This window comes from Dromiciops gliroides, chromosome 5 (assembly GCF_019393635.1).
Source record: "Dromiciops gliroides isolate mDroGli1 chromosome 5, mDroGli1.pri, whole genome shotgun sequence".
Lineage (NCBI taxonomy): Eukaryota > Metazoa > Chordata > Mammalia > Microbiotheria > Microbiotheriidae > Dromiciops > Dromiciops gliroides.
Window position 1 is genome coordinate 264,073,874 of NC_057865.1, and position 25,993 is coordinate 264,099,866.

A 25,993-nucleotide genomic window follows, 5' to 3' on the forward strand; every position below is an offset into this window, starting at 1 on the left:
CTTTGCTGCTTCCCTTGGGAGCTGTTTAAGATCACGACCCTCTGGAGTTTTTGCCAACTCTCACTCTGTACCTTGCTTATTTTTACTTCATTTCTTCTGAAAACATGAAGGAAAAAATAAGGAATAAATGCATCTCCCTCGCTGGTCTCAAAGGTTAAAGACAATATTAAAAAAAAAAGAAACGAAGTCCACTCTGAGCGCTTGACCTCTGCAACAGGGGACGTGCTATAAGGGCACAGACCCAGAAGATGGAGGCCAGGTGGGCTGGAACAGAAAGTACATGAAGGAAATTGGCAACAAGCCTGAGAAAGAAGGCCGGGGCACTGCCAAGGGCCTTGAAGCCCACAATGAATTACTAACTTTCCCGAATGTGACCCACACTTCCCCCTCTCACAGTTTTCCTCATGATGCCCCCTCGGCTTAAAATCCTTTTCTCATCAAATTCAACCCGTTGGAATCCCACCTATCCTTCAAGATTTAATATACCTTCTCCATGGTATTTCTTCTTTTTATACCTCGAATATACCTTCTCTTATCAAAAATGGATCCTTTCTTCCACTGAAGTGTTTGAACCCTTTAATTGTGCCTCTTCTGCATTATCACATCTTACCCTACCATACAGAAAACTCTCAGACCACTGACAGAAAGGATTATAGCTTAATCATTTTTCTATTTCCTACAGGGCCTAGTAGAGTACAATGTTTGTTGAATGAAATGAAGTATCAGAGAAAATAAACAGAAATGGTAGTATCATGTGATTTGGGGTTGTGTTTTTTTTATTTGATTTTTGTGACAGTATAACCATGGTAGGATGATGTAATTAAAATTCAATTTGTATAGCTGTTTACCTTAAGACACTATTTCACCTTAACCGATGATAACTGAGAAAGAACCTCCAATTTCCATTTTATATTTTAAGGAAATCCTTTCATTAAAAGTTTTGGGAAGAAATCCCACTATCGCCACACCAGACCCAAACAATAGACACTGTCTATTATGTATTGTCCAGGGGATCAAAACCATGCTATTATTGTAACTACTTGAAGGAGCAGATTCACATTCTTTAAAAAGAATGTTAGAAGCAGGACAGAGACTGATTTTGGTCTAAGACATTCTCTTACCTCGTATCAATGGCTGATTTCAAACTCCTGCTTCCGGCCTCTTCCAGCTGTGGATCTCTGCTCTCAATCAGACGCAATCTCTTACCCATCTCTTCCAGCTGAGCTGTCAGCTTCTCAACTGACACCTCCAAGTCCTGTTTTTCCATCCGAAGCATCTCGGCAGATTCTACTTTCTATCAGAGAAGGGAATAATTAGGATATTGGAGTAACACATTTTATAAGAGTGATCACAAGTTTGCTACTTAGAAGGATAAAAGTTGTCTTTGTCAAGTGAAAAAAGTTTTGTTTTGATCCAGATAACAACTGAGGTGGAGAAAAAGGGAGGGAAGGGGAGAGTGTGTGTGTATGAACATACAGTTAGATAGTGATGGACTGCACCTTTAAGGAAAGAACTGAGTTCCTATACTCCTCCATGCACCTGACCATAAGCCATATTCACTGGACACTTAATAAGGTATATTTCATCTACTAAACATTCAAAATATGGGATTATTTGATTATCCCCAAAGAATAGCTTTGTTTTTTTAGTGATCCCTAGTGCTTTAAAATATTTTTCCTTGTGATATTAAAAAGATAAGTTAAATCTATTTTCTAGGGCAAAATAGGAAACCATGCTATTTCAAATGCCCTCTTAGGGGATTAAAATATATTGAGAGTCCCCATAAATGACAGTCCAGTGCGTAAGGTATTTAGAAGACCTCTCAAATAAAGGAGGCTGATTGGGGGATACTCAGGTACAATATGGAAGAAAGTAAACCATTTTCCTAACAAGAAATTGTGAAGAGTAACAGGTGTTTTTGATATCTACATAATTCTGTATTTAATACTTAGGCAAAAAAAAAAAAAACAACAACAACTATCACTAGCACTGATATTTTCTCTCAGAACAGCTATTCACATTACGTGGAACAACAAGGTTTCAAAAGATCCCCTCTCATATGGGTCATTCTTGGAAATAGTCATACTCATTTGTCTAGCAAGGAACTATTCCTGGCAAGTGAATAAAAAAAGTGACAACTGACATCATTAATTGTATTACTAGTGTCTCAGACAGAACCCAGTGAAATATAGCAAAAGCTAATAAATTATAACGCTTTACTAGGCAACTCCAAATAATTCACAGAAAAATACAACCCTCTTGACTCCAGGGATTACCTGAAGAGACAAGTATGGTAGACTGGAAAAGCACTGGGTTTGGGAGCCAATCCCAATTCAGTCACTAGCTGTATGACCCTGGGTAAGTCACATTACCTTTCTGAAACTCCGTTTCCTCAACTATGGAATAAAGGAATTCTGAGATGATCTTTAGCTCTGAAACTGTGACTCCAAGATGCCTAACTAATCAATATAAATTTATGAAGGGCCTGTTATTTTCAAGACACTAGGCTAAGTGCAGGAAATACAAGAAAATGAGGAAATAATCCCTAGCCTAAGGGGCTTACCCTTTATAAAGGAAGAAAATATGAATAAGTAAGAGCGTGCAAAAATAAGCGTGTACAAAATACATGCAAAATAAACATAGGGCAACTTCGGGGGATAGTTAGATCAAGAAAGATTTCAAGCTGGAGGGTATTTGAGCTGAACTCTGCAGGAATATAGGAATTCTCAAAAGCAGAAGTGGAGGTGGAGATTAGTTCATTTCTCATCTGGGATGCTCTGCCCCACTCCAGCTGTTTCCTATGCCTGGAATGTCATCTATCCTTCTTTTAACATGCTGATTACATCTGACATATATTCACCCTACCCAGTGTGAATGCAGTCCTTCAGTCTTTTGAGATGCTAATGACCATCCCCTTTTGGATGGCTCTGCTCTTACAGGCACTGCAAAAGGTAATTCTCTACTGAATTTATCACAATGTTGTAATGATCTCTGCATCCCCCTTCTAGACAGTAAGCTTCTTGAGGGCAGGGAACCTTGTATCTCTCCTGTACCCAACTAAAGACTGAGCAAAGCAGGTTCCTAATAAATGCTCACTGTATCATGTTATATCGTTCACATTTCACTGAGTAGCACTGACTAGCACAGTGAACTTTTCAGGAACGTCCTGGTGGACTGTTAGCCACTGGACTCATATCACAAAATCATCTCTACAAATGGGGAAAAGGAATGAAAAAAAAAAAAAACCTACCAAAATTGGCTCAAGGTCTAATTGTAGTCCATGACTGTGTGAATTCATTCAAGGCCCTATTCTGAAGGACAGGTAAGTGCAGGATCCTGCTGTGGTCTGAACTCACGACTCACTTTTTGGGAAGGCTGATAGAACTAAAGTCTATGAAGACTAGGACCAGGAAGAAGTAGTCTAGGCAGTGTAGAAACACCAGGAGAGAACAGGTATCAGATGAGCTATCACCATTGTCTCGTCATATGTTAAGATTCTTCACCTGGGATCTAACCACTTAGAAGAAAGAGTTTCCTTTGTAATCATATGTATTTTTTTTTTTTTTGCGGGGCAATGAGGGTAAAGTGACTTGCCTAGGGTCACATAGCTAGTAAGTGTCAAATGTCTGAGTGTGGATTTGAACTCAGGTCCTCCTGAATCCAGGGCCAGTGTTTTATCCACTGCACCACCTAGCTGCCCCTATCTTATGTATTTATGCACTTAAAAATATTCTTCTGAGATGATGTCCAAAGACTTTACCAAAGACTGCCAAAGGGGGTCACTATGCCAAAAATGGTTAAGAACTCTTGAGTTAGGAAGAACAGAAAGTAAGTAAATACTCCCATCATATTGTGCCCTTTGGATGAAGACTGTGAAAAGTGCCATTCGTATTTTTAGCAGGGCATCTCACTGAATATATATTTGTCTTTGTTTAAAGATTGAAAGAGCTTTAAAAAAGGTCTGTTGAAATAGTTGTAATTAATAACATTGTTCATACTTTTTTAAGTTCATTACGAAGCCTGTCATTTTCCACCATAATACCCTCTGGACCTTTAGCATTAAACTCGTATTGCATGCTCAGTTGACGACCAAGATGAAGCTTCAGTTTTTCTAATTCAGTCTAGAGTTTTAAAAAATACATGTAAAAAAAAAAGGAAATTAATTAATATGAATAAAGCTCTTATAAGTTCAGTACCTTTTAGAGACCACATTTATATGATTCAAAGTAAAATCTTCTCCTGGAGCCCTGATCCATCAAGCTCTAACAAGTATGAAATCCATATGATCAACCAACCCAAGCCCATGTTCCTGCTCTAGCCTACCCAATTTTATACTCACCCTTGTTATCCATTCCTACTCCAAACTCATACTTAACTAGGATTTTGTACAATGGAGTTTCATGGTATTCATTTAATGACTGATGAATTTTTTAAAAAAAATTTTATTCAGGATAAACTATGGCACTATAATTACAACTTTTCTAATATATACATATACATATATGTATATGTGTGTGTGTATATACACACACACACACACACACACACACACACACACACACACATATGTATATATTTATATATTTTTTGGTGAGGCAATTGGGGTAAACTGACTTGCCCAGGGGTCACACAGCTAGTAAGTGTCAAGTGTCTGAAGCCGGATTTGAACTCGGGTCCTCCTGAATCCAGGGCCGGTGCTCTATCCACTGCGCCACCTAGCTGCCCCTTTAATATATTTCTAAAGTTTCCCACAGCAGAACAAATTACTATTAAGAATATAAGGGAAAAAAAAGAATATAAGCATTACCTTCAGATTTTTATTTTCAAGTTCAATAGTAGACATTTTCTCACTTGTCATTATTCCTGATGCTCGTTTCAAATATTCATTTTCTTTCTGGACTTTCTCCACAACTTTTTTCATCAAACCAATAGTTTTTTCTAGTTCAGGAACTGTCTTGCCACTTCTTCCAGACTATACCAAAAAAATGCATGGAAACAATGTATCAATTCATTCCCAGAAACACTACTTTTGCACATGAAATAAAAGACCTGAAATTATGAAAACACAGAAAAGGAAAAGTTTCTGTCCTTTTAAAGAGAGCACATGTTATCTTATTTAAATTACACAGCACTGGAGACAGTGTTTAGCACTGCAGGTTCAAAGCCGAAGGAATTTCCCCCCCTAATCAAGGAAATCAGAGTCATTACATGATCTCTAAGTCCTAGTGAAAGGATCAATTATGCCAGAATAGCAATAGAATTTTTAAATTGAATTACATAAAAATTGGATTTGGGCATATTTAAGGAAAATGGTCTGAAATACTTTATACAAGAGAGGGAGCTGAGTATCACAGAGAGAGTGCTGACCTTGTAGTTCACAGAGCCTAAGTGTGAAACCTACCTCTGACATTTACTAATTTTGTGACTACTTTTCAGTCACAGCAGCAGCAGCTAACATTTATTTAACCTTAGGTTTCACAAAGCATTTTATATACTTATCTAACTTGACTCTCCTGACAATCCTGAGGGGTAAATGTTATCATTCCCATTTTAGAAAAGAGCAAACTGAGACCTTAGGAGAGACTCGGCTGAGTGGAGTGCCCAGAGTTACACAGCCAACAAGTGTCTGAGGCCACATTCAAAATCAGTCTTCCTGACTCCACACTCTGGACTCTATGCACTGTGCCACCTGGCTGCCTCAATTGAGCCCTTTTTCTCATCTGTAAGTGGGGAATATAATGCCATCATACCTGCCTCATATGGTTGCTTGACACCCCAGCGAGAGAACATACATAAAGCCCCTTGAAAACTTTAAGTCCTATATAAATGTCAGCTCCTCTTACTATTATTAATGAACATTCTCATGGTTCAATGAATGGTCACAAGTGCCTGCTTAAATCTAGTCACTAACATGGATTTCAAGATGCTGAGAATGTCAGTTGGGGAGCTTCCTCCTTCAATCAGAGAGAGCCCCCTGTAACTTGACAGTATTAAGACATGCTATGGCTGAACCTTTCCTCATCCTGCAGGGTGACTTGGGGACAAGTCTTGTAAAACTTAATGATGCTGGGGCAGCTAGGTGGTACAGTGGATAGAGCACCAGCCCTGGATTCAGGAGGACCTGAGTTCAAATCCAGCCTCAGACACTTGACACTTACTAGCTGTGTGACCCTGGGCAAGTCACTTAATGCCAACTGCCTCACTAAAAACCAACAACAACAACTTAATGAGGCTGCTCCTCAGGGGACAGACACAGACTGTGAGACCTGTTGAAGCTTAGGTTCCACGGCATAGCCCTCAAGAACTCAGGGTCTCCTCTTGTGATTAGGCAGCAGAGCAGAACTTCAGGGAGATGCGTATCTGCGTTCTGAGTGGGTCACTAACCTAATAAATCTGGGTTGTCCGGGGTCTATCATTCCCCACCCACCCAATGACACTACACATTCCAGAAACAAGATAAACAAGAAGTAGTGCAAACCAGGGTTGTCACAGAGGTTTTCGTGTGTGTGAAACTGCCTGGTTTTATGGCATTCAGTCTGTGATCCTGTCCCCTTAGCAGCCTTTACTCAGCACTCAGTGCAGGATTATCCAACACTGTACTTTACTTGGTGAGATATAGGAAGCTAAAAAAAGAAAATGACCAACTCCTTGAGAAGACTGTCTCTGTCTCCCAGGAACTTCCACACTGCTGCTTCTATCATGAGCAGTCACTGATCTAGTGCTTAAAAGTTTATAAAGTGTTTTGCATATTTTATCTCATTACTGACTACAACCCTACTCTACAGGTAGGTACTACTGGTATTATTATAAGACCCATTTACAGGTGAGGAAACCGAGGCTCAGAGAGGTTCTGATTTGCTAATAGTCACACATCCATCTCTATCTGGCTCCTACTTCAATGGTGCTCTTTAAAAAGCAATATAACAAGAGAGAAAGTTGAAAAGTGCATAAAAAAGGTACAAAAATATGTGAGGCTCGATCAGTGGACATCTCCCTCATGTCGGGTGGGAAGAAATCATGAGTTGGCAGAAAGATGGAAGAAAATGTATCAAATGGAAGAGAAGACCCTTCAAAGTTGTGAGGTTGGAAATGAGCAGAGCAGAGGTCTTAGAGCAAAGACTGAAGGACAGATTGTTGATTCTTCTCTAAATATGGGTTGGACCAAATAGGGGGTGGACCAGATAAGCTCTGAGGTCTCTTCCAACTCTGAGATTCTGTGTTCAGGACAGAGCAAGCAGGGAAGCTTTGTTAGGACAGGTGGCTAGTCTGGAGAGAAATGAGAATTCTCTTCTCTTCTGACATTATCTTAGCATCTTAAATGCTAGGCTGACGACTTCAGATTTAACCTACTTGTTCAAAGAGAGAGCAACAATAAGTCATGGTTTATATTATGGAACGGACAAAACAATTGATTCTATGGAAAAAATCAAAGAAGTGAAGTTAAGAGTGGCATTAGCCAGAACACAATATCTTCTTCAGTAATTTATATGCAAAGATGTTTTTCTCCTTTTCAGTTCAAGAATACTGAAAGCACAAGGTCACAAGATAAACCTGTTCACTCACCCCTCTAACACGGCCAAGTTTTCTTTCGATTTCTGCTTTCTCTTTCTTCAAAAGTTCACACATTTCTTTCAGATCACTCACCTGACTCTAAAAATAAATAAGTAAATAAATAAGTAAATAAACAGATAAATAAAGCATATTAGAACCTTAGAGGAAATGCTCCCTGGATTGTGACCCCTCCTTAACTAGCATCATAATGATTTGGTTTTTCCTTCAGTATAGATTTTTTTTTTTATGGCATACATGGCTGTTTTCAATTATTTTACAGGCTGTCATGTAAGAGGGGATCAGCCAATTCTGCATGGACTTAGAGGGCAAAGTTAAAGGAAGATTTTTTTTCAGAAGAAAATAACTTCTGAACAATTGGAGTCATCTAAATAAGTCCTCTCATGAAATAGTAAATTTCTGATGATGGGAGGCTTCAAGCATAATTTGTTATGGATGCCATAGAGGAAATTAATGCATCAGTAAATGGAAGGGCTATTCACAGAGTTTCTGACTTTAAGATTCTATGACTTTACAAAATCTATGAAATGTGAAAAGAAAAGATGAGCATAATACTTTATTTTGACTGCTGGTCTTCTAGAAAATCCAGCAGATCCCAAAAGTTGTCTCCATACTTATACAAAAATTCTAGGATTGGAGAGAAATAATGAATTCTTATTTCATTTCATTCAGTAATTTAGCAAACATCTTAAGTGCTATTCTACATGAACATCTTGGTATGCTCTATTGATATTCTTGAATTTCTAACAGAAATAGTAATTCATTGAAGTTATTGAAACAGTATTGACCTGGAAGATTAATTAAATCAATCAATAAACAATTTTTTAGTCTGCTGTCTCATTTATAGGCTAGGAATATATTGCAAGGCACTGCTTAAATTTATATCCAGCTGTAGCATTTAGATGCTGGAAAATCTAATAAATCATTTTTTTAATATGAAAAAAGGAATTAATTTAAACAACCAGTAGGTAGCAGAGAGAAAAGGGAAACCATACATTTTGCCAAACAAATTTAGATTTGGAAAACCATATATTTAAATAAAAGTGACATATGACCTGTTGACATATGCAAAATATAATTCCTTTCAAGTAAGTATACTTCTTATACTACAATATACCAGCTCTTCATAAAGGTGTTTTGCATATGAATTTTCTCATATTGCAAAGTACTAAGCAACACATACATATGCACACATATTGAATATGTTCATCAGCAAAATGAAATGGTTACATCTAAGGATTTTTTCTACTTTGATTTCTCCCAAGCTAAGATGATATACACATCTAATCAAAACAAAGATGCTGTGACTACAGTACCCTTCTAAAATGTAGAAAGATGTACCTTTAGCCTTGGTAAATCTTTATTGGCTTGTTCAAGTTGAAATCTTAGTTCAATGTTTTCAGATGAGACCTTCAGGTTTTCCTTCTGAAGCAACTGTTCTCTGTTAGACGGACCATCTGGTCCCAATTCTGTTGCCTTCAGGAAGATAAAATGGGAAAACATACTTCATAAGCTCTTGCTGCAGGAGAAAATGTCTATTCTAAAAGGCAGCCTTTGTGAAAGGGAGGTGGGTAAATTATAGAAGATCCAGAGAAGAGCAAAGTAAGGAAATGGAAAACATGATTTCTATATGGAAAAGTTAAAATAATTGGTTTCTTGAGACTCTAGAATAGAATGATCTTAAACCATGTACAGTCACCAAATCAGGCTTTTATCCTGTAAGAGTGAAAGATGAAACACCATTGCAGGGTAGCCCTTTTTGTAGTTACTTAGTTAGCAAGTAGAAATAACAGTGCAATTCAACACACCTACATTAAGCACCTACTAAGTGCTGGACACTTACTTGGCACTGGGAATTCAAAGACCAAAAACCCAACACTTGTTGTGCTCAAAGTGTTGACCTCGTACTGGGGAAGGCAACATAATCACAAGATATTTGGGGAAAAGAAAGAGCATTAGCTGAGGGGATCAGAGAAGGCTTCATGGAGAAAAGGAGCAAATGCTTGCAGAGTCAAGGATTTAGGGAGGTGGAATGGAGGAGGGATTGCAGTCCGGGCGGGCCTGAGGGAAAGCTTCTGCACGTGAGGTCAGTCAGCAGACGAAAGTGCTCAGAACCTGAGGAAAAGGAAACACCTGATCTTTGCCCCTACGTCCCTGCAGCATGTCTGGTATGGTAAGAGAATGGGAGGTAGGGTGAACCTTTCTGTAGGAAGTGGCTGGGATTTTTCAGATAGGGAGAATGGAAAGGTCAATGTTACCAAATGTCCAGTTACCATCAAAGAACTCAGCTCCTGTCTATCTCAGTTGGACTTTCCTTATACACTATAATGCGAACAACACACCTTCAGCTATTTCCTCAAAAAGGATTATTACCCTGACACAAAGGCCTAGAGAAGGACATGTGATAAAGATAATTATGTCATAATTGGACCTATAAAGTAGTGTTACTATGAATTACCAGCCACAATTATGCTAATGATGCTACTGTTGATATTATTTACAGCTCTTCTTTGTAATGACATTCCCTGTGATGGTAGTTCATTTGTCATTTTATGTGTTCAATGGGTAATTTTCTTTGGAGGAGAAGAGAGAAAATAATCTTTCTCCTGCTGCTACTCTAGACATCAAACTGCTTTCTGAATAGTATGCCAACATTAAAAAAGTAAAAGCTAAGTATATTAGAAATTTCAACTGAAAAGAAATTTCAGTTCCTGCCACACTGAGAAAGGAATATTTTGTGGAAAGTAGTTAAGAATACAAGCTTGGAAAGAAGTCTAGCTACATATACCAAAAGTCAATAGTGATAACGACATTCTGTACATTTCCATCTGCATCATACCACCCGTCTCTGCTAGCAAAAGACTGCTGCTCTGTTACCAAACCTGAGTGATTTCCCTGGTGGCTGTTTGGCTTAATCTGATCTCCTCAGTATTGCTTTCTGTCTGTGCATTCTCTTCAACGTGTGAGTTTACACCATCATCTGGTTCAGCATTTTCAATCTCCCCTTTGGCAGGCTCTTCTGGATCCAATGGAAATCTGTCACTCATCTTTTCTGGATTTCCTTGTCCACATTCAGTCATTCTTTCCTTTTTCTCTTCTTGATTTTTACATATTCCGTTTCCATTTCTGTGACAGCCTTGATCTAGTCCCTCCTTCTCTCCATCTGGTTCATTTTCAAAATCAGATATAAAATCTTCTAGGCCAGCATCAGTTTGCCTGGTTGGATCCAATTGACTGAACTCCCTGGGCTCAGAGGACTCTGAACCGGCAGATCCCTGAGCCTCAACTGACTTAGGGCCTGCATCAATATACTGACTAGAGGGCAGACCATTTCCAGTTATCTGATGCTGTTGAACATCAACGGTTTCATTGCCAACCATTTTCTTCCTGTTTTTAACTGAGAAGTTTGTTACAGGATTTTTTTTGTTCCCAACTAAATTTTTCTTTTTGGGAAATACAAAATACTTGTGTTTACTAGTTTGGGTAGCAAGAGAGGAGGGAGTGGTTATGTCACATGCTGAACTCTGCTTTGAAGCAAAAGATGAGATGGAGCATGAAAAGAAGAAAAAGAAAAAAAATGATAGAAAAGAAACCTGTGCTGAATGTCTTACATTAAGGCTTTCACAAACAATTCCACATTCTAAAGAAAAAACAAGCACCTACCACGTTCAATTGTTGTAAATGATGAGGCCTATTTTTTTCTGCTTTAACTAGTACTTTGCACAAAAAAACCTTTAATGGTAATAGCACCTATGATCTACACTAGACATTCATAATGAATGGGAATGCATAGTGGACCTGATACTTCTTTCCAGTACCAGGCAAGAAACAATCACATAATTTAGTATTTATCAGATACTACAATGTGCACTGCAAACTAGCTCACTGATATGAAAGAAAAGAAAAAGAAAGACAGCTAGCAGGATTCTTAACCAAAACAAAATATTAGCAACTGTTTCCTATCTTATCAACTGATAAACAAAATAACATTAACATTAACAAAATAAAATCACAGACTTACTGAAGGCCTAGAAAATGCATCTTTTAAAGAAATCTGTTCTTCTAAAGCATGAAGCTTATCCTGAAGATACCTGTTTTGTAAATGTAAGTCATCTATGACAGAATCTCGGGGAAGAGCTTGCTGGGTCCTGCAAGAAAGCAAAAAGGGGAAAAAAAGTTTACACCTTCTATAGTTTGTTTTTGTTTTTGTTTTTATTGCTACCTAGCAGAGCTTCATTAAGAAGTCATGGTCATATACTCCAAGAAGGAAGCCAAAGACAGAAGTGCCACACATAAACCAAAATATTCATGGCAACGTTTTTTGTAGCTGCAAAGAACTACAAACCAAAGCAGCTGGTCATCACCAGCTAATCAAACTGTGGTTCATGAAGCTAATGAAATACTTCTGGACCACAAGGAATGAGCCTGTATTGCCTTCACAGAATTGTGGCTGGCAAATGAGGTGCTGTATGGAGAAGCAATTCATGGACTGTATGTAATATATGGGATGAGGGAAAAGTTTCTTAATTGTAAGCCTGAAAGTACAATAGAAATGTCAGTTTACAACAGTCTTGATGCTTTAAGTAGGGTCTAGGAATCCTCTGAGGTCCCTTCTAATTCTGCAATTCTATTATTCTGAATGGACTTTGAATGAAATCTGTCATTATAACACAAAGCAGATGAAGGTATTTTAAAGATTCAGTCAAGAGGTTGTTATATTTAAAGTTTTGCCTTTCATTTAAATAGCTTACCTCATATGACCTATTTCATTCTCTAGTTCAATATTCGTTTTTCGAAGTTCTTCCAATTCTTTTTCTAAATCCGAAGCATGTACTCCCATAACACGATCGGCAGTCACACCACTTGATTTTAGTTTCTTTTGTAATGTGATTTTATCTTTATCAGACCTGTGATATTTAATATATAATTCATTATTAATAATATAAAATATACTTTTAAATTTTCTCATTTATCTACATACTTACACATACACTTGGAATATGTCAAAAGTTATATTTGATTTGGATTAATTTATTAGAAACCAGGACCACCACTCACATAATTCTTATAAAAACATTTAAAACACATTTCTTAACAAGATGAGCCAAACTATAGATTACATCTATTTTTAGATACATTAAAGCTATACTGTTGCTTTAAATTTATTAAAAAGAGTTTGTTTGTTAGTTTGTTTAAAACAAAACATAATGAGGTTCAGAAATAAATGTAAACTTACTTGGCCAAAAGCTCTTTCAAAGTATTCAACTGCTTGGTTAGAGTATCGACTTCTTTTTCTTTTTCTTTCAATTTGTTTCGAATCCCTTGAGTTTTAGCTTGCCATTTTTTACCTTCTTCCCATCGAATTAATTCTTCTTGACAGTTCTGTAAAATAAGAAAAAGAATAATAATTGTTTTTGCTTACATGACATAATACAGCTGAAAAAAACTGACACGAAGGTATCACTTTAATTCACATTGCTGTGTTTTTTAATTATTGCTATTTATATATTAATTGCTATTGTACCCGTTTTATCAGTAAGCATTTATTATTATTTAATATTACATATTGGTAAAGTATTGATCACTTGTCTCCCTAACTTTTCATAGTCTCAGGCCTTCCTACATAATCCTAAGTGGAAGAGTACAAACTAAGAGAAACCATTCCAAGCCAAGGGAGAGAAGAGATGTGACCCTGGTGTAGCAAAGGGTTTTATCCTCAAGATAGATGCGGGTCATTATCCATCGATCAAAGCTGATTGGTTAGCATCATTCAATTCCACTGACTGACATGACTAGAGGTTGGAGGGAAGAGACCCTTGCTGAAGGGCAAAGTTAAATCCAGTGTCTAGATGTGGTTTGATCCATCAGTTCACTGACCTAGACAAAAGAATCAATCTCCATTTCTTTTGTTCCCTTGGGTTTGTCCCAGACAAGAGAGGAACTTCCTCAAGAGCTGGACTTTCTGGAGGGGGGCTGGGGAGGAGGACTGAAACTGATCTCTGGCTCCTCCCCAAGAAATTAATTATTAATAATTTTTTTCTCACAGCTGCTAGGACAGATGCAAGTACTTAGTAGGCAATCAATAAATGTGTATCAATTGGTTAATCAATCAATATTGTTTACACGTTCCCTTTTGATCATATCTAAGACAACATTTATCCTCCAATTCTGCAATAGACCTCATGACCTTTCAAAGGCAGCTAGCTGTGATTCAGCACAGTGCATCTATCAGGCAGTTCTTTGAGAATCTTTAGTATGGAACCCGCTTGGATAAGGTGACTTGAATGCATCAAGGGCACTGCGGGGCTCTCTTGTTATCTCCTTACTTACCTGTGTCATCAACTCTCTTAGAACCATTTTTGTTCTGTTCTTTCCAGCACAAAGGTCATTTCACTTGGCAAAGAAAAGCAAAGAACAGAACCAAGCTGCTCTGACTTCTCTCTGTTGTCAGTCTTCAGCTCATCAATTCCTAGCAGAGGTCCTTTCCCTTCTCCCATGATTCCTTTCTGTTTTCTTTATTTTCCCTCCCCTTCCCCTCATTCTGAGCTTCAACACTCCTTAGAGTATTCTTGTAAGACCACACCATGCTTTTGAATCCATGCTATTATCTCTTCTTTCTTCCAGCTTGTGAACAAGTACTTTTAAACATTGCCATTGATGTGTTCCAACAAACCAGCTTTTTCTTCCTCGCTGGAATGATTCCTCTTTGCACCTTCAGGATTTCATTCTTGAAGGTTTTCTATCCCTTGTGGGCTGACTTCCCCAGGAGAATTTTAGTCCTTAAGATTCTACCTATCCTTCTGCACCCTTTGAAATATACTCCCCGGAAAGCCATGGTGCATATTCAACTAGTCTGTTTCCTCTTCTTCTCCAGGAGATACTTTAAGAAAAATCAGATACTTCCCCCATTGTTCCCTTAAGTCCCAACCCTTCAACCAGCTCCTCCCCACTGATGAGAATCAGATCCAGAATAAAACTCCCCTTGTATGGCTCCTATACCCTTTGAAGAAAGAAGCTGTCATTAAGGCATGTCAGGAAATGATTAGCTTCTTTGCTTTTGACTTAAAGAGACCTCGATCACTACCTGGAAAATGAAGTCCCTTATCACTACTATATCAAATCTTCACTAGACTTATGCTCTGTTTCCCAAACTGACCTGTCCCTATTCTAGCGTATTCCAAAGGCAACATCATTTCCACTTCTACTGCCATTCATCTTTACCCAAATGTACTCCATCATGCTTCTTCTTTACGGCTCCTAAATTCTTCAAATAAAAGCATCCTCTTACTATGCAATGCAGCAACTTTCTTCCACAGTGCAATCACTCTCTAATCACTAAGGCCTGCCATTTCTTCCTTTTAAAGGTCTCTTAGATCTGCCGTGTCCTCTCCATTCACATTGCTGCCACCTAAATCCAAATTCTCATCAACAGACTTGGATTATCCCAACACCTCATCTCCCTGACTATTCAGTATCCATTTCCAACTCATCCAGCATACCTAGAGCTGAATGACTCTTCAGAAAACACTTGTTACTCCCTATTGCATTAAGTCTAAACTTTCAAGACCTTTCATAATCTATTCTCCTACTGCCCTTTCCACTATTTTCCAAAACAACATCTATTTCCACAGTGTCAGGTCTATAAAAAAAAGTAAAACAATGGAAAAAGCAATAGAGTTGGAGTCAGATCTAGGTCTCATCTTGAATACTTAATAACCAAGAGACCATAAGCAAGTGATTTAATATCACTGTGCCTCGATCTCCTCATCTGTAAAAGGGGGATAATGACACCTATCTTACTTACCTCACACAGTGGTGACAAGGATTGGGAGCTCCTAATATGATTCCTTACTGCCTTATGAATACACTACCTGGTAGACTGTTAGGGCTGAAAGTGACCTTAGAAATTAAGGAGTGTAAATATCTCATTTTACAGATGAGAAAACAGAGAGCTAGAGAGGTCAGGTGACTTGCCAAAGGTCATACAGCAAGTTAGGGGACAAGCTAGAATCTGTGTCCAGGTATTTTAATTTCCAACTGTGCTTTCTGATGCCACCAGGGCCTCCTCTTCTGCTCATGGCCCATGGCCGCCCGTATCACTCTGATCTCAGTAGACTCCAGTGGCTCCCCATCCCTCTAGGGGCAAATGCAAAGCCCCTTGCTGCCTTCGAAGTCTTCTTACAGCCTTTGATCTGGTGACACTTGTCTCCTGGCTGTTCCACACACACAAAACACACACCAGAATCTCTCTCCTTCTCTGGGGATTTTCTCTGGCTGTCCCTCTTCATCTCACTCTACTGGCTTCCCTTAAGTCCCAACTAAAATCCTATCTTCTACAGGAAGCCTTCCCTAATCCCATTTAATTCTAGGGACTTCTAGAATTACTATTTCCTATTTATCCTGTGGGCAGCTGAGTGGCACAGTGGATAGAGTGCCAAGACTAGAGTCAGGAAGACTCTTCTTCCTGAGTTCAAATTCAGCCTCAGAAAATTCCTAGCTGTGTGATTCTGGGCAAGTCACTTAACCTTGTTTGCCTCAATTCTTCACCTGAAAAATGAGCTACAAAAGGAAATGGCAAACCACTCTAGCATCTGTGCCAAGAAAACCTTAAGTGAGGTCATGAAGAAATGGAAACGACTGAGCAACATTTATCCTGCATGAGGCTTTTTGTACACATTTGTCTGCATGTTGTCTCCCTATTATACTGTGAACCCCTTGGGCACAGGGGCCATCTTGTGCTTTTTCTTGTATTCCCAGTACTATGTAAAGTACCTGGCACACAGTAGGTGCTTAATAAATGTTTATTCACTGACTGACCATTGGGAATGCTCTCCTTTCCTCTGCACTCAAAGCTACTTATCTTTAAAAGCCCAGTTTGAGCCTGGTCTGAGTATTCTAGATCACAATATTCAACATCACACAACATGGCTGAGTCTTCCTTGTCTCCTATGTGGCACTGGGGTCTCTCCAACTAGTCCTAAGCTATTAAGGGACAAATCTTATACATTTTCAGATTCCACATAGAGCCTAGCACAGATCTGACTACTTAGTAGGCAATCAGCATGTTTGTTGACTGACAGAGCAACTTAGTTAATCAAGAAATACATAGGATCATTTGAACAATAATGCTGAACTACTGTTTACATACCTTTTCTTTTGTTTCAGTTTCATCACTAAATTTTTCCAGTTGACTTTCTAAATTTTTAATTTTCTTCTGAAGTTCATCTATCACACTCTGTTTGTTATCTATAGGAGGCTTGCTCTGAAAAGTTAAAGTATATCTGCAATTTAGTCGATCAAATAATGAAATAAAAAGTGAGGTACCTTTTCTGGTTATGGGAAATGTTTTGAAAATATTTTTACATCTAATAAAACTACATTTTAAACAATACTATACAATGTATGTGCACTGCCAGGTATAATTTTCTGCATCCCAGTAAGAAAAAGGCATATTATGCTATTACTCTGATTCCAAAAGTCACTTAATAATGGATGGCTACTTTAACCAAACTGATCTGATAACCAGTTTTATTAAGTAGGTAGAGAGATTCAGTAATGAAATGTTGAAGTAAAACCTTATATATAAAAACTGCTCTACAACAAAAATGGTAAATCAAGCACTAAAATATTACACAAATGAAAAATGTTTACCTGTAATCCACAAGTTAACCTTTTAATTCGCTTTTTCAGTTCTTCATTTTCTTTTTCTAATTCTTCTTTTTCTCTAAGTATTTTATTATAAGCTTTCTGTTTTTTCTGCATTTCACTGTTTAAGTCATCCACTTGATTACTGAGAGAGTCCTCTCTACTTTTACTTGTTTTGAGAGCTTCTTTGCATTTTAGAAGATTTTCACTTAAATCTTCTATATGAACCTTTATAAGGAAGGCATAGGGAAATATTCTGTTTAGAAATGCTTTTTTTTTTTACAAAATAATACTTAATGATAAATTCTATTTTTATATCACTTCTTCTAGAAAAACCACCTGACCACATACATCCCAAACTGAACCTTCTCTAGTAACAAAGGGAAACTGAGCAAAGGTGAGATAGCAACTGTGTCTGACAATGTATGTGCCATTCTGCCCTTTAGTCCTCTGCATCTGGGGAAATACATTTCTCCACATGTTCCCCAGAACCATCACCATCCTTTCCATCACTAAGGCTTTGGTTTCACTGTGATCTCGTTTTACACTATCGTAGCCATTGTATATACTGGTCTTTTGAGTCTATTTATTTCATTGCAACAAATTATATAAATGTCCCATGTTTCTCTGAATTCCTTATATTCATAACTTCTTATCACACAATAATGATCAATTATATTCACATTATACAGGGTTCTTTTTCAGCTATTCCCTAATTTCGGGGCATCCACTTTCTTTTCCATTCTATGCTAACATATAGAAAGCTGTTATAAATATTTTGTTACACAACAGGTTTCTCTATTTGACCTTCATGGTTTATTTGTCCAGTAGGGAGACTGCTACGTAAAAGATACAAACAATTTAGTCACCTTTCTTACATAAATTTAAGCCAATGGACCAATTCATCATTCTACCAAGAGGTCTTCCAGTTTCTTAAACCCACTGTGTGACACAACTGTTTCAATTTTTTTGTCACTGCTGCCCCAAATTTCAGGGTGAAACCACAGTTGTTTTAATTTGGAATCTTTTTTATAAGTGATTTAAAATAGGTTTCACTTGGTGATTTATACTTTGCAATTCTTCTTTTGAAAGAATTACTTATGTTTGTCAATTTTCAGTAGAGCTTTGATATTGAACTTATATCAGTGATATCTAATGCAAATATTTTCCACATTCAACAATTTCTTTTTATTTTTTTCATCGATTTCAGTCAAGCAAAAGTTTAATTATATGTAACCGAAATGGTCTATTTTGCCTCTTATGATAATCTCTCTTCGTTCTTTAGTTAAGCATTATTTTTTTAGTTAAGTTGGTTAAAGGGACCTTATTTTTTTCTATTTTTCTATGATGTAACCTTTTACATTCAGGTTGTGTAACCACATATTGTGCTTCCTGTGATATAGGCTGTTAGTCTAAAACTAACTTCTGTCAAAGTGCTTTCCAGTTTTCCTAGCATTTCTTGTCAAAAAGTGAGGTCTTCTACAGCAGGTTATGGTCTTCAGTTTATCAAACACTGGCCTACTATTTCAATGATTTTTTATGTTTTTTTATGTTTCTTAAACATAAACTTTTTAATTAAAAAAAAACTTTTATTGTTTCAATGACATCTTTTGTTTTTACACCATCTATATTTGTCATTGTATCCTTCTCTGAACCCTTTCAGATTTTATAGAAAGCAATTTCATAATTAACAAAATTTTTTTCAACAAAACCAATCAATGTATTGTGGTAAAATTATTAGAATTTGGCTGACTCATTTGGGAGGGGCCACACCTGGCCCACCCTGAAGTTACATATGCTACTGAGGTCAGAAGGAGAAACCTCTCTCCATAGACAGTTTTTGAAGGACCTCCCTTTTTGGGGGAGGAAGATTAGACGATCAATGAGGGGTGTCTGAGTCTCTTCCAGAGCTCTCTCTCTTCTTCCCTTCCAGTGGCGAGAGCAGGAGTGGCAGCAGTCGAGTCATTCAAGCCTGGTTGTAAGCTGTGCTTTCCATTGAAGCTACAAGCTCCAGGTGGTGAGTTACTCTGCTCTTTTGAATAGACTTAGGTTAGAACTAGGAGGATTATCCATATTTCTTCTCCCCTATTTCCTTGTCTTTGATTTTTATTAATTTCACCTTTGCTGTTTATTTTATTACCAATTAATAAAATATGATTCATTTGTGGAAAAGAGGCTGCAAGGCTCCTTTCTTATTGACCGGGAAGAAATATCTAAAAAGGCAGTTCAGAGGGGAGTGAGAGGTCCCTCATTATTTCTGGGACCCCAATATTTCAGCAAGCCACCCAATTAGCTCTCCATATATTAAATTTGGCCCTTACAGTATCAAACAAGTTTGATGTTATATACATTGTCCCACACCTGTCCTCTGTAGAGAAAGTCCAGAAAGCTGTTCAGTGGGCAGACCTCCATGAGAAAGACATTCATCAGAAAAAGAATAATTTGTTAAATTATTCATAGGTCTAGTGAGGGCCAAAATTTGATATACGGAACGTTATTTGGGTAACTCACATTAATATTGGGGTCCCAGAAATATGAGGGACCTTTTAGGTTTAACCCTCCCCTCTGAACTGCCCTTTTTAGATATTTCTCCCAGGCCAATAAGAAAGGAGCCTCTAAGATTTAGTTCACAAAAGGATCAGATTTTATTACTTGGGAATTAATTAAACAACAAAAGTGAAACTAATAAAAATCAAAGATAAGGAAATAGGAAAATAGAAATACAGAGAAATGCTCTTAATTCTAAACTTAGCCTATTAGGGTTTTCCGTAATTAGCTCACCAACCCTGGACTGTTTACAGTTGCTTGTGCCAGCAGTCAGCAGCCACCAGAGACAGCTCAAACATGTGCCACCACAAGGGGAGTCACCAGACCAAGAAAGCGAACTAGCGTTCTGGAAGTGACTCAAGAGCTAGCGTTCTGGAAGTGCCCTCTAACCTCCCTTTGGGGAGCATTCAATCTTTTCTCCCCGAAGAGGGAAGGTCCTTCAAAAGCTGCCTATACCACAAATAATTTTTACCACAGCCTAAAATATGTGCATTTATAACATCATGGGAGTATAAATGAAGGTTTCAATAAGGTTACAATAGGAAGCAGCTCAGTTCTTTGGAGAATTCAGGCCAAAGATAAAAGGAAGCACAACAGTTGTAGAGATCTTGGAGTATCAGGGTGAAGTGAGACACCAGGTCTGAACCGGCTCCTCTAGTCTCATCCCCTGAAGGCTGGATGAGGGCTATCCACTAATCTCATATATGCCACTTAGGAAGTTCTCAATTTCCCTGCTAAAGCACTTAGCAGTCACCCAAGAACAGGCCTCAGCTTTGTCGAGTTCAGTCACTGGAAGGCATGGGGAGGCAGATTTTTTTTTGTCAAGGTATTTTCATACAGAGCTGGGATAGAACATTTGTGAGCCCTAGGTGAGATAGGAAAATTATCTCTCTTCATTTTCAAATAGCTTGACCCATCCTCTCAGGCTTTATGCCCTACACTACTACTCACAATTTGACTTATCACATATAAAATACCTGCATGCCATGGAGAATGCCAGAAAAAACATGCAATCCAATGTACGCATCATACCCCATCCACTGGGTTAACTCACTATATACTGAAATAAACTGTCTTTCAAGAGAATTCTCAGACAATGCAAATGTCCTAAGTCACTGGTGCTCACCTGGAGATCCCTAGTGTGGCGATCAACAATCTGCTGAACATTGAGATTGGCCTCTTTCTGAGATGCGGAAAGAATGATGCGCTCTTCAGCAGCAGCCGTCATCTCTGCCCGAAGCTCCAGAAGTGCTCGACTGAGCGCCTAGAGACATTCGAGTGCACAGAAAAGCATTTCAGAAAAATAATGATTTGAAAGGAGAAGCTGCTAAATAAATACACACACACACACACACACACACACACACACACACACACACACACACACACACACACACACACACAGAGGAAATGAATTTCTAATGTGATCCAAAGGAAAAAGGCTTTAGTAAAGGATAGGTACATACTCATGCAGGTGCACGCACGCATCTATTTTGTTATCTTGATGGCTCTTCTATGCCTCTACTGGGACAGACTGAAGCTCACCCAGTTTTCTAAAAGTAATAACTATAGAGTCTTAGAGCTGGATGGTTCATCTACTTCAGCCCTTATTTGATACACATGTAAACTGTCTCTTAAGAGCATAGCCCTGGGAGACCATGACTATGTCTTTAGGGGCTCAGAACTTTAAGAATTTAAATCTGACATTGCAGAAAGCATTTGTGCTGAGAGCAGGGCACTGTGCTCAAGAAATGGCTTGAAGTGAAGCACCTCTCCTGTGCATGTGTGTAAGCCCTGAACCCTGACCCGTGAGTCTAGATGGAGACTCTGTGGGAGAGAACAAGAGGACAGACTTAATTCTTATAAGAACTATCTTAAATTTTTTTGTTTTATTTTTTTAATGAGGAAATCCTTGGAAAAGGGATTGTGTTTCCAGACAAATGAAGAGCTAAACACCTCAGGCACTCCACAATCAGGTGCTCTAGAGCACTGAACATAAGCTGACGAATCATCACCCAATGAGTAGCAGTGGGATTGTCCCACTGCATTTTGGAATAGTGAAAAGAACACTGCATTTGGAGTTAGAGGACCTGAATTCACATCCTGGTTCTTACTTCCTTCTTATAATATACTTTATATCTTTGGGTCTCCGTTTCTTCATCTAGAAAGAGGAGGATGAACTAAATGGCCTCTAAAGTCCATTCTAGTTCCAATTCTATGGTCCTCTGAACCAGATATCCTATGACAAGAAGAACGTTTATCCCTCTAGGTATCAGTTCTCTACTCCCATGGTACCTCTTCCCTTTTCTAGCATTTCCCAAAGACCTCTGACAATGGTTCATCGATCATATCTGCCAGTTCTTTCAGTATGTGGAGAAGATGGTATTAAAGTCAATTCAACAAGCACTTATCATGTGCCTATTTGTACCGGGGCTTGTTCTAAGCTTTTTGGATACAAAGAAAAGCAAAAACATTACATGCCATCAAGAAGCTCATAGTCTAATGAGGAGACAACAGGCAACTAATTATGGAAAAATAAGCTATAAATGGCATAAATTGGAGATAGTCTAAGATGAAAGACACTAGATTCAGGGGGATCGGGAAAGACTTCTATTTTAGCTAAGTCTTAAAGGAAGCCAGAAAGTCAGGAGGTAGATAGAGATAAGGAGAATTCCAGACTTGAGGAAAGCCATTATAAAGAAAAAAAAAGCCAACAGTGTCCAGTATGAGAAACAGTAAGAAGGTTGGTGTAACGATGGATTATGGAACATTTTGAGAGCATTAAAGAGTAAGAAGACTGGAAGGGTAGGAAGGAGTTTGGTCATAAAGGGCTTTAAAAGTCAAAGAAGGGATTTTATATTTGGGAGCCACTGGAGTTTACTTAATAGTGCAGTGACATGGTTGGGCCTGAGCTACAGGAAGATCGCTTTGACAGCTGACTATAGGATGGAGTGGAGAGGGGCAAAGCTTGTGGCAGGGAGACCAGCCAGCAGACGATTGCAGTGGGCTAGGCATGAAGTGATAAAAGCCTACAGAAAGGTGGGGGCAGTGTCAGAGGACAGAAGCAGGTGTATACTGGAGATGTTATGAAGGGCGAAATGACAGGACTTGGAAATAGGAGGCTTGGGGGAAACAGATGAGTTCAGTTTTGAACACACTGAGTTTAAGATATCTACATACCATCTAGTTTATGATGTCTAATAGGAGGTTGGAAATGAAAACACAGAAGTCAAGAGAGGGATTAGGGATCTAATCTAATCTGAAAATCATCTGTATAGAGATAATAATTAAGTCTATGAGAACTGATATTACCAAGTAAAATAGTATAAGAGAGAGAAGCGAAAAGGGATTGTTATAAAGCCTTGGAGAAAACTCATCCATTGAGCAAGCATGACCTGGATGAAGATCCAACAAAGGAGATTTAGAAGGAGTGGTCAAACAGGTAGGAGAACCAAGAGACAACAGTGTTGAGAAAACCTAATGAGGAGAATGTCATCAAGAAGAGGGGGATCGGGGCGGCTAGGTGGCGCAGTGGATAGAGCACCGGCCCTGGAGTCAGGAGTACCTGGGTTCAAATCCGGCCTCAGACCCTTAACACTTACTAGCTGTGTGACCTTGGGCAAGTCACTTAACCCCAATTGCCTCACTAAAAAAATAAAATAAAATAAGAAGAGGGGGATCAAGTGCCAAAGGTTACTCTCGTCCTAGCCTGGGGACCTGAACTCATCAAGGGAAGCTGCACAGCAATTCTAGAATACCTTTAACTCCTCACAGAGTACTAAGTGCATTTAAAGTTCTCACATATGGCATAACAGCTTTTAATAGGGTTAAATGCAATTTAAGCCCATTCTTAATACAAGTCATATTTTCCAGTGTTAAATAATTAACAGGTAATGAAGAATCTTTTTAACTTAAAACAGAATGCTGAAATCTCTAATGCAAATAGTTTAGCACAGCTTTCTAAATCACACCTACACACCCCATACTCTCTCACGTTAATAACTGTGTTGCTGAATACTTACTTTTTGCTGTTTTTCCTTCAAGGCTAACTGGCTTTTGAGCCGTTCTACTAAATTCTTCATGGTGGCAGTTGGAGCTCTTGTGTTGGCTTCTTTCTGAATCTGTACTTCAGATTTAAAGTATTGCAGCTCCTTCTCTGTCTGGGACATAGAATATTTTAAATCTTCTATCTCAGCATGCAGTTTTTTCACAACCTCTGCATGGTTTTCTTCAAGGCTAGGACAAGCAAACAAGCATGCATTTAATGGAATGCTCAAATGATCTTGCTTTGCTAGAATGAGAGTTTTCTGGGATATGTGTCCTTTAAGTGGATAGAAATTTTCTTCGAATCTGTCACAAATGGCAAAAGAGAAGCCTGACAGTGAGGTTTCAAAACTAGAATGGAGCAATAAATAGAGAACAATTCTCTGTTCCAGAAGTCCTTCTTTGGCAACCTGCAGACTCTCCTTCTCCAAGTTCATGTGTTCCACTCTGTTAAGCTCTGACATCATGCAATTCTGTTACTAAAGTCAGATGGTCTATGATAAATGAAGACCATATAAGGCATCAATGTTCTCATAAGCGTCAACAATTCAATTCCATCTGAATTCTGACTTTGCCCCAATGACAAAATACTGAATTTTATTAAAGTTTCCCATGTATTAATTATAATGGGAAAATATTATGGCATTGCCAAGAAATAAACTTTATTAAAGTTTTAAGTTTCCAAAGATTCTTTCATCAAATTCAATATATGGTCATTGTAGCGGAATATAAGCAGTATATCTGGCAATAAAAGTGATTTATCTGAAAAGGCTATGGCTTGTTAGGTAGTTGGGAACAGTAGAGTCAATATGTTGTGGATCTTCACTATGTAAGGGAAAAGAAGATAATTAATCTTTTGATTATATTCAATTCAAGTTTGTAGAAGTATAAGTAAGCCTAAGTAAAGAAAGAGTATACACAGACAATTATTTAGGCAATTATTCAGATTCTTAAACCCTGCTGGAAACCCTGCTATATTCTGAAAGTATCCCTTCAAAATTCCTATTATACTGCTCTGATACCACTTAATATCCACTATTAACAGTTTTGATAGCAATAATAACAATAATGCATTACACATATATCTTATTGTTTTCAAAACACTTTCACATAAGCCTCTGAAGTAGGCAGGGCAAGTATAATGACCAATCTCTATCTCTACCTCTTGGTGATGTGAGCTATCCAAAGTCAGATGGCTATTAAGAAAGAGATATGAGCATCAGCAGTCTACAGATGGGGTAGATTGTATATATTAAATGATTTTTTTCTTCATATTTGTTTTGCTTATTTTTTTTTACTCTTGTTTCTCTTTCTTTTAAAAATTTTTTTTGTTCTAATAGATAATTCTCTGTGAGAGGGGAAGGGGATAAATGGTGGAAAAACCAGAACTATCAATAAAAATCTATTTTTCAAAAAGGTCAGCTGGTCAGTAACTAGCCAACACAGGACTTGAGGGCAGGCTAACTCCTCTGCACATTCCAAAAACAATTACAACTGCTTTATCACACGTACCGGGCTCGGATGCTTTCAAATTCTTTGACTTTTGTTAAAGTGATTTGTTTTTGTATGTCTATTTCATGTGACATTTTCTTCATTTTGGTCAAAAGTGAATAAAGAGAATTATCTTGTTCTGCAACGGTTTGTTCCATCTCTGCCAGACGCGTGAAATGCTTGCTGGTAGCAACTGGGACGGAAGGCTGTGCCATTAGCTCCTATGAAATATGAACAGTGAGAGTCATTTTCATATACAATATGAAACTACATGTTTTAATTAATCAAACATAATCATCCGGATTTTAATTATTCATTTTTATCACAGAATTACAGACTCCCTGTGCATCAATATGCACAGCAGAATTAGTTTTAGGGGTTATTTTTGTTTTGTTTTGGCAGAGCAATCAGGGTTAAGTGACTTGCCCAGGGTCACACACCTAGTACGTATCAAGTGTCTGAGGCTGGATTTGAACTCAGGTCCTCCTGAATCTAAGGCCGGTGCTTTATCCACTGCGCCACCTAGCTGCCCCAGAATTAGTTTTAGTTTTGAGGTGAGTTTTCCTCATTATGTTTACAATGTAATTGATCACAATTCCAAACAGAGGGCAATCCATCAAAATGGCCATATATACTTTTTTTCCTCTTTTTGGGCCTTCAATTATATCCTAAGTCCTTTTCCTAGGTTTCCAGGAGT

At 38.1% G+C, this 25,993-nt stretch overlaps 1 protein-coding gene across 1 annotated transcript in view; it reads right to left on the bottom strand.

Annotated features, from left to right (window-relative positions):
• The window catches only part of CEP290 (centrosomal protein 290), a 95,335-nt gene that overhangs the window by 6,361 nt on the left and 62,981 nt on the right, over positions 1 to 25,993 (bottom strand). Inside the window, exons 36-48 of the mRNA XM_043966082.1 lie at positions 25,318 to 25,517; positions 23,784 to 23,997; positions 20,888 to 21,025; positions 17,221 to 17,442; positions 16,718 to 16,831; positions 12,806 to 12,951; positions 12,321 to 12,476; positions 11,591 to 11,717; positions 8,911 to 9,045; positions 7,564 to 7,650; positions 4,808 to 4,972; positions 3,999 to 4,121; positions 1,122 to 1,294 (exon numbers count right to left, since the gene is read on the bottom strand). Coding sequence (XP_043822017.1) covers positions 1,122 to 1,294; positions 3,999 to 4,121; positions 4,808 to 4,972; positions 7,564 to 7,650; positions 8,911 to 9,045; positions 11,591 to 11,717; positions 12,321 to 12,476; positions 12,806 to 12,951; positions 16,718 to 16,831; positions 17,221 to 17,442; positions 20,888 to 21,025; positions 23,784 to 23,997; positions 25,318 to 25,517 — 2,000 coding nt within the window. The remainder of the gene's footprint in view (positions 1 to 1,121; positions 1,295 to 3,998; positions 4,122 to 4,807; positions 4,973 to 7,563; positions 7,651 to 8,910; positions 9,046 to 11,590; positions 11,718 to 12,320; positions 12,477 to 12,805; positions 12,952 to 16,717; positions 16,832 to 17,220; positions 17,443 to 20,887; positions 21,026 to 23,783; positions 23,998 to 25,317; positions 25,518 to 25,993) is intronic.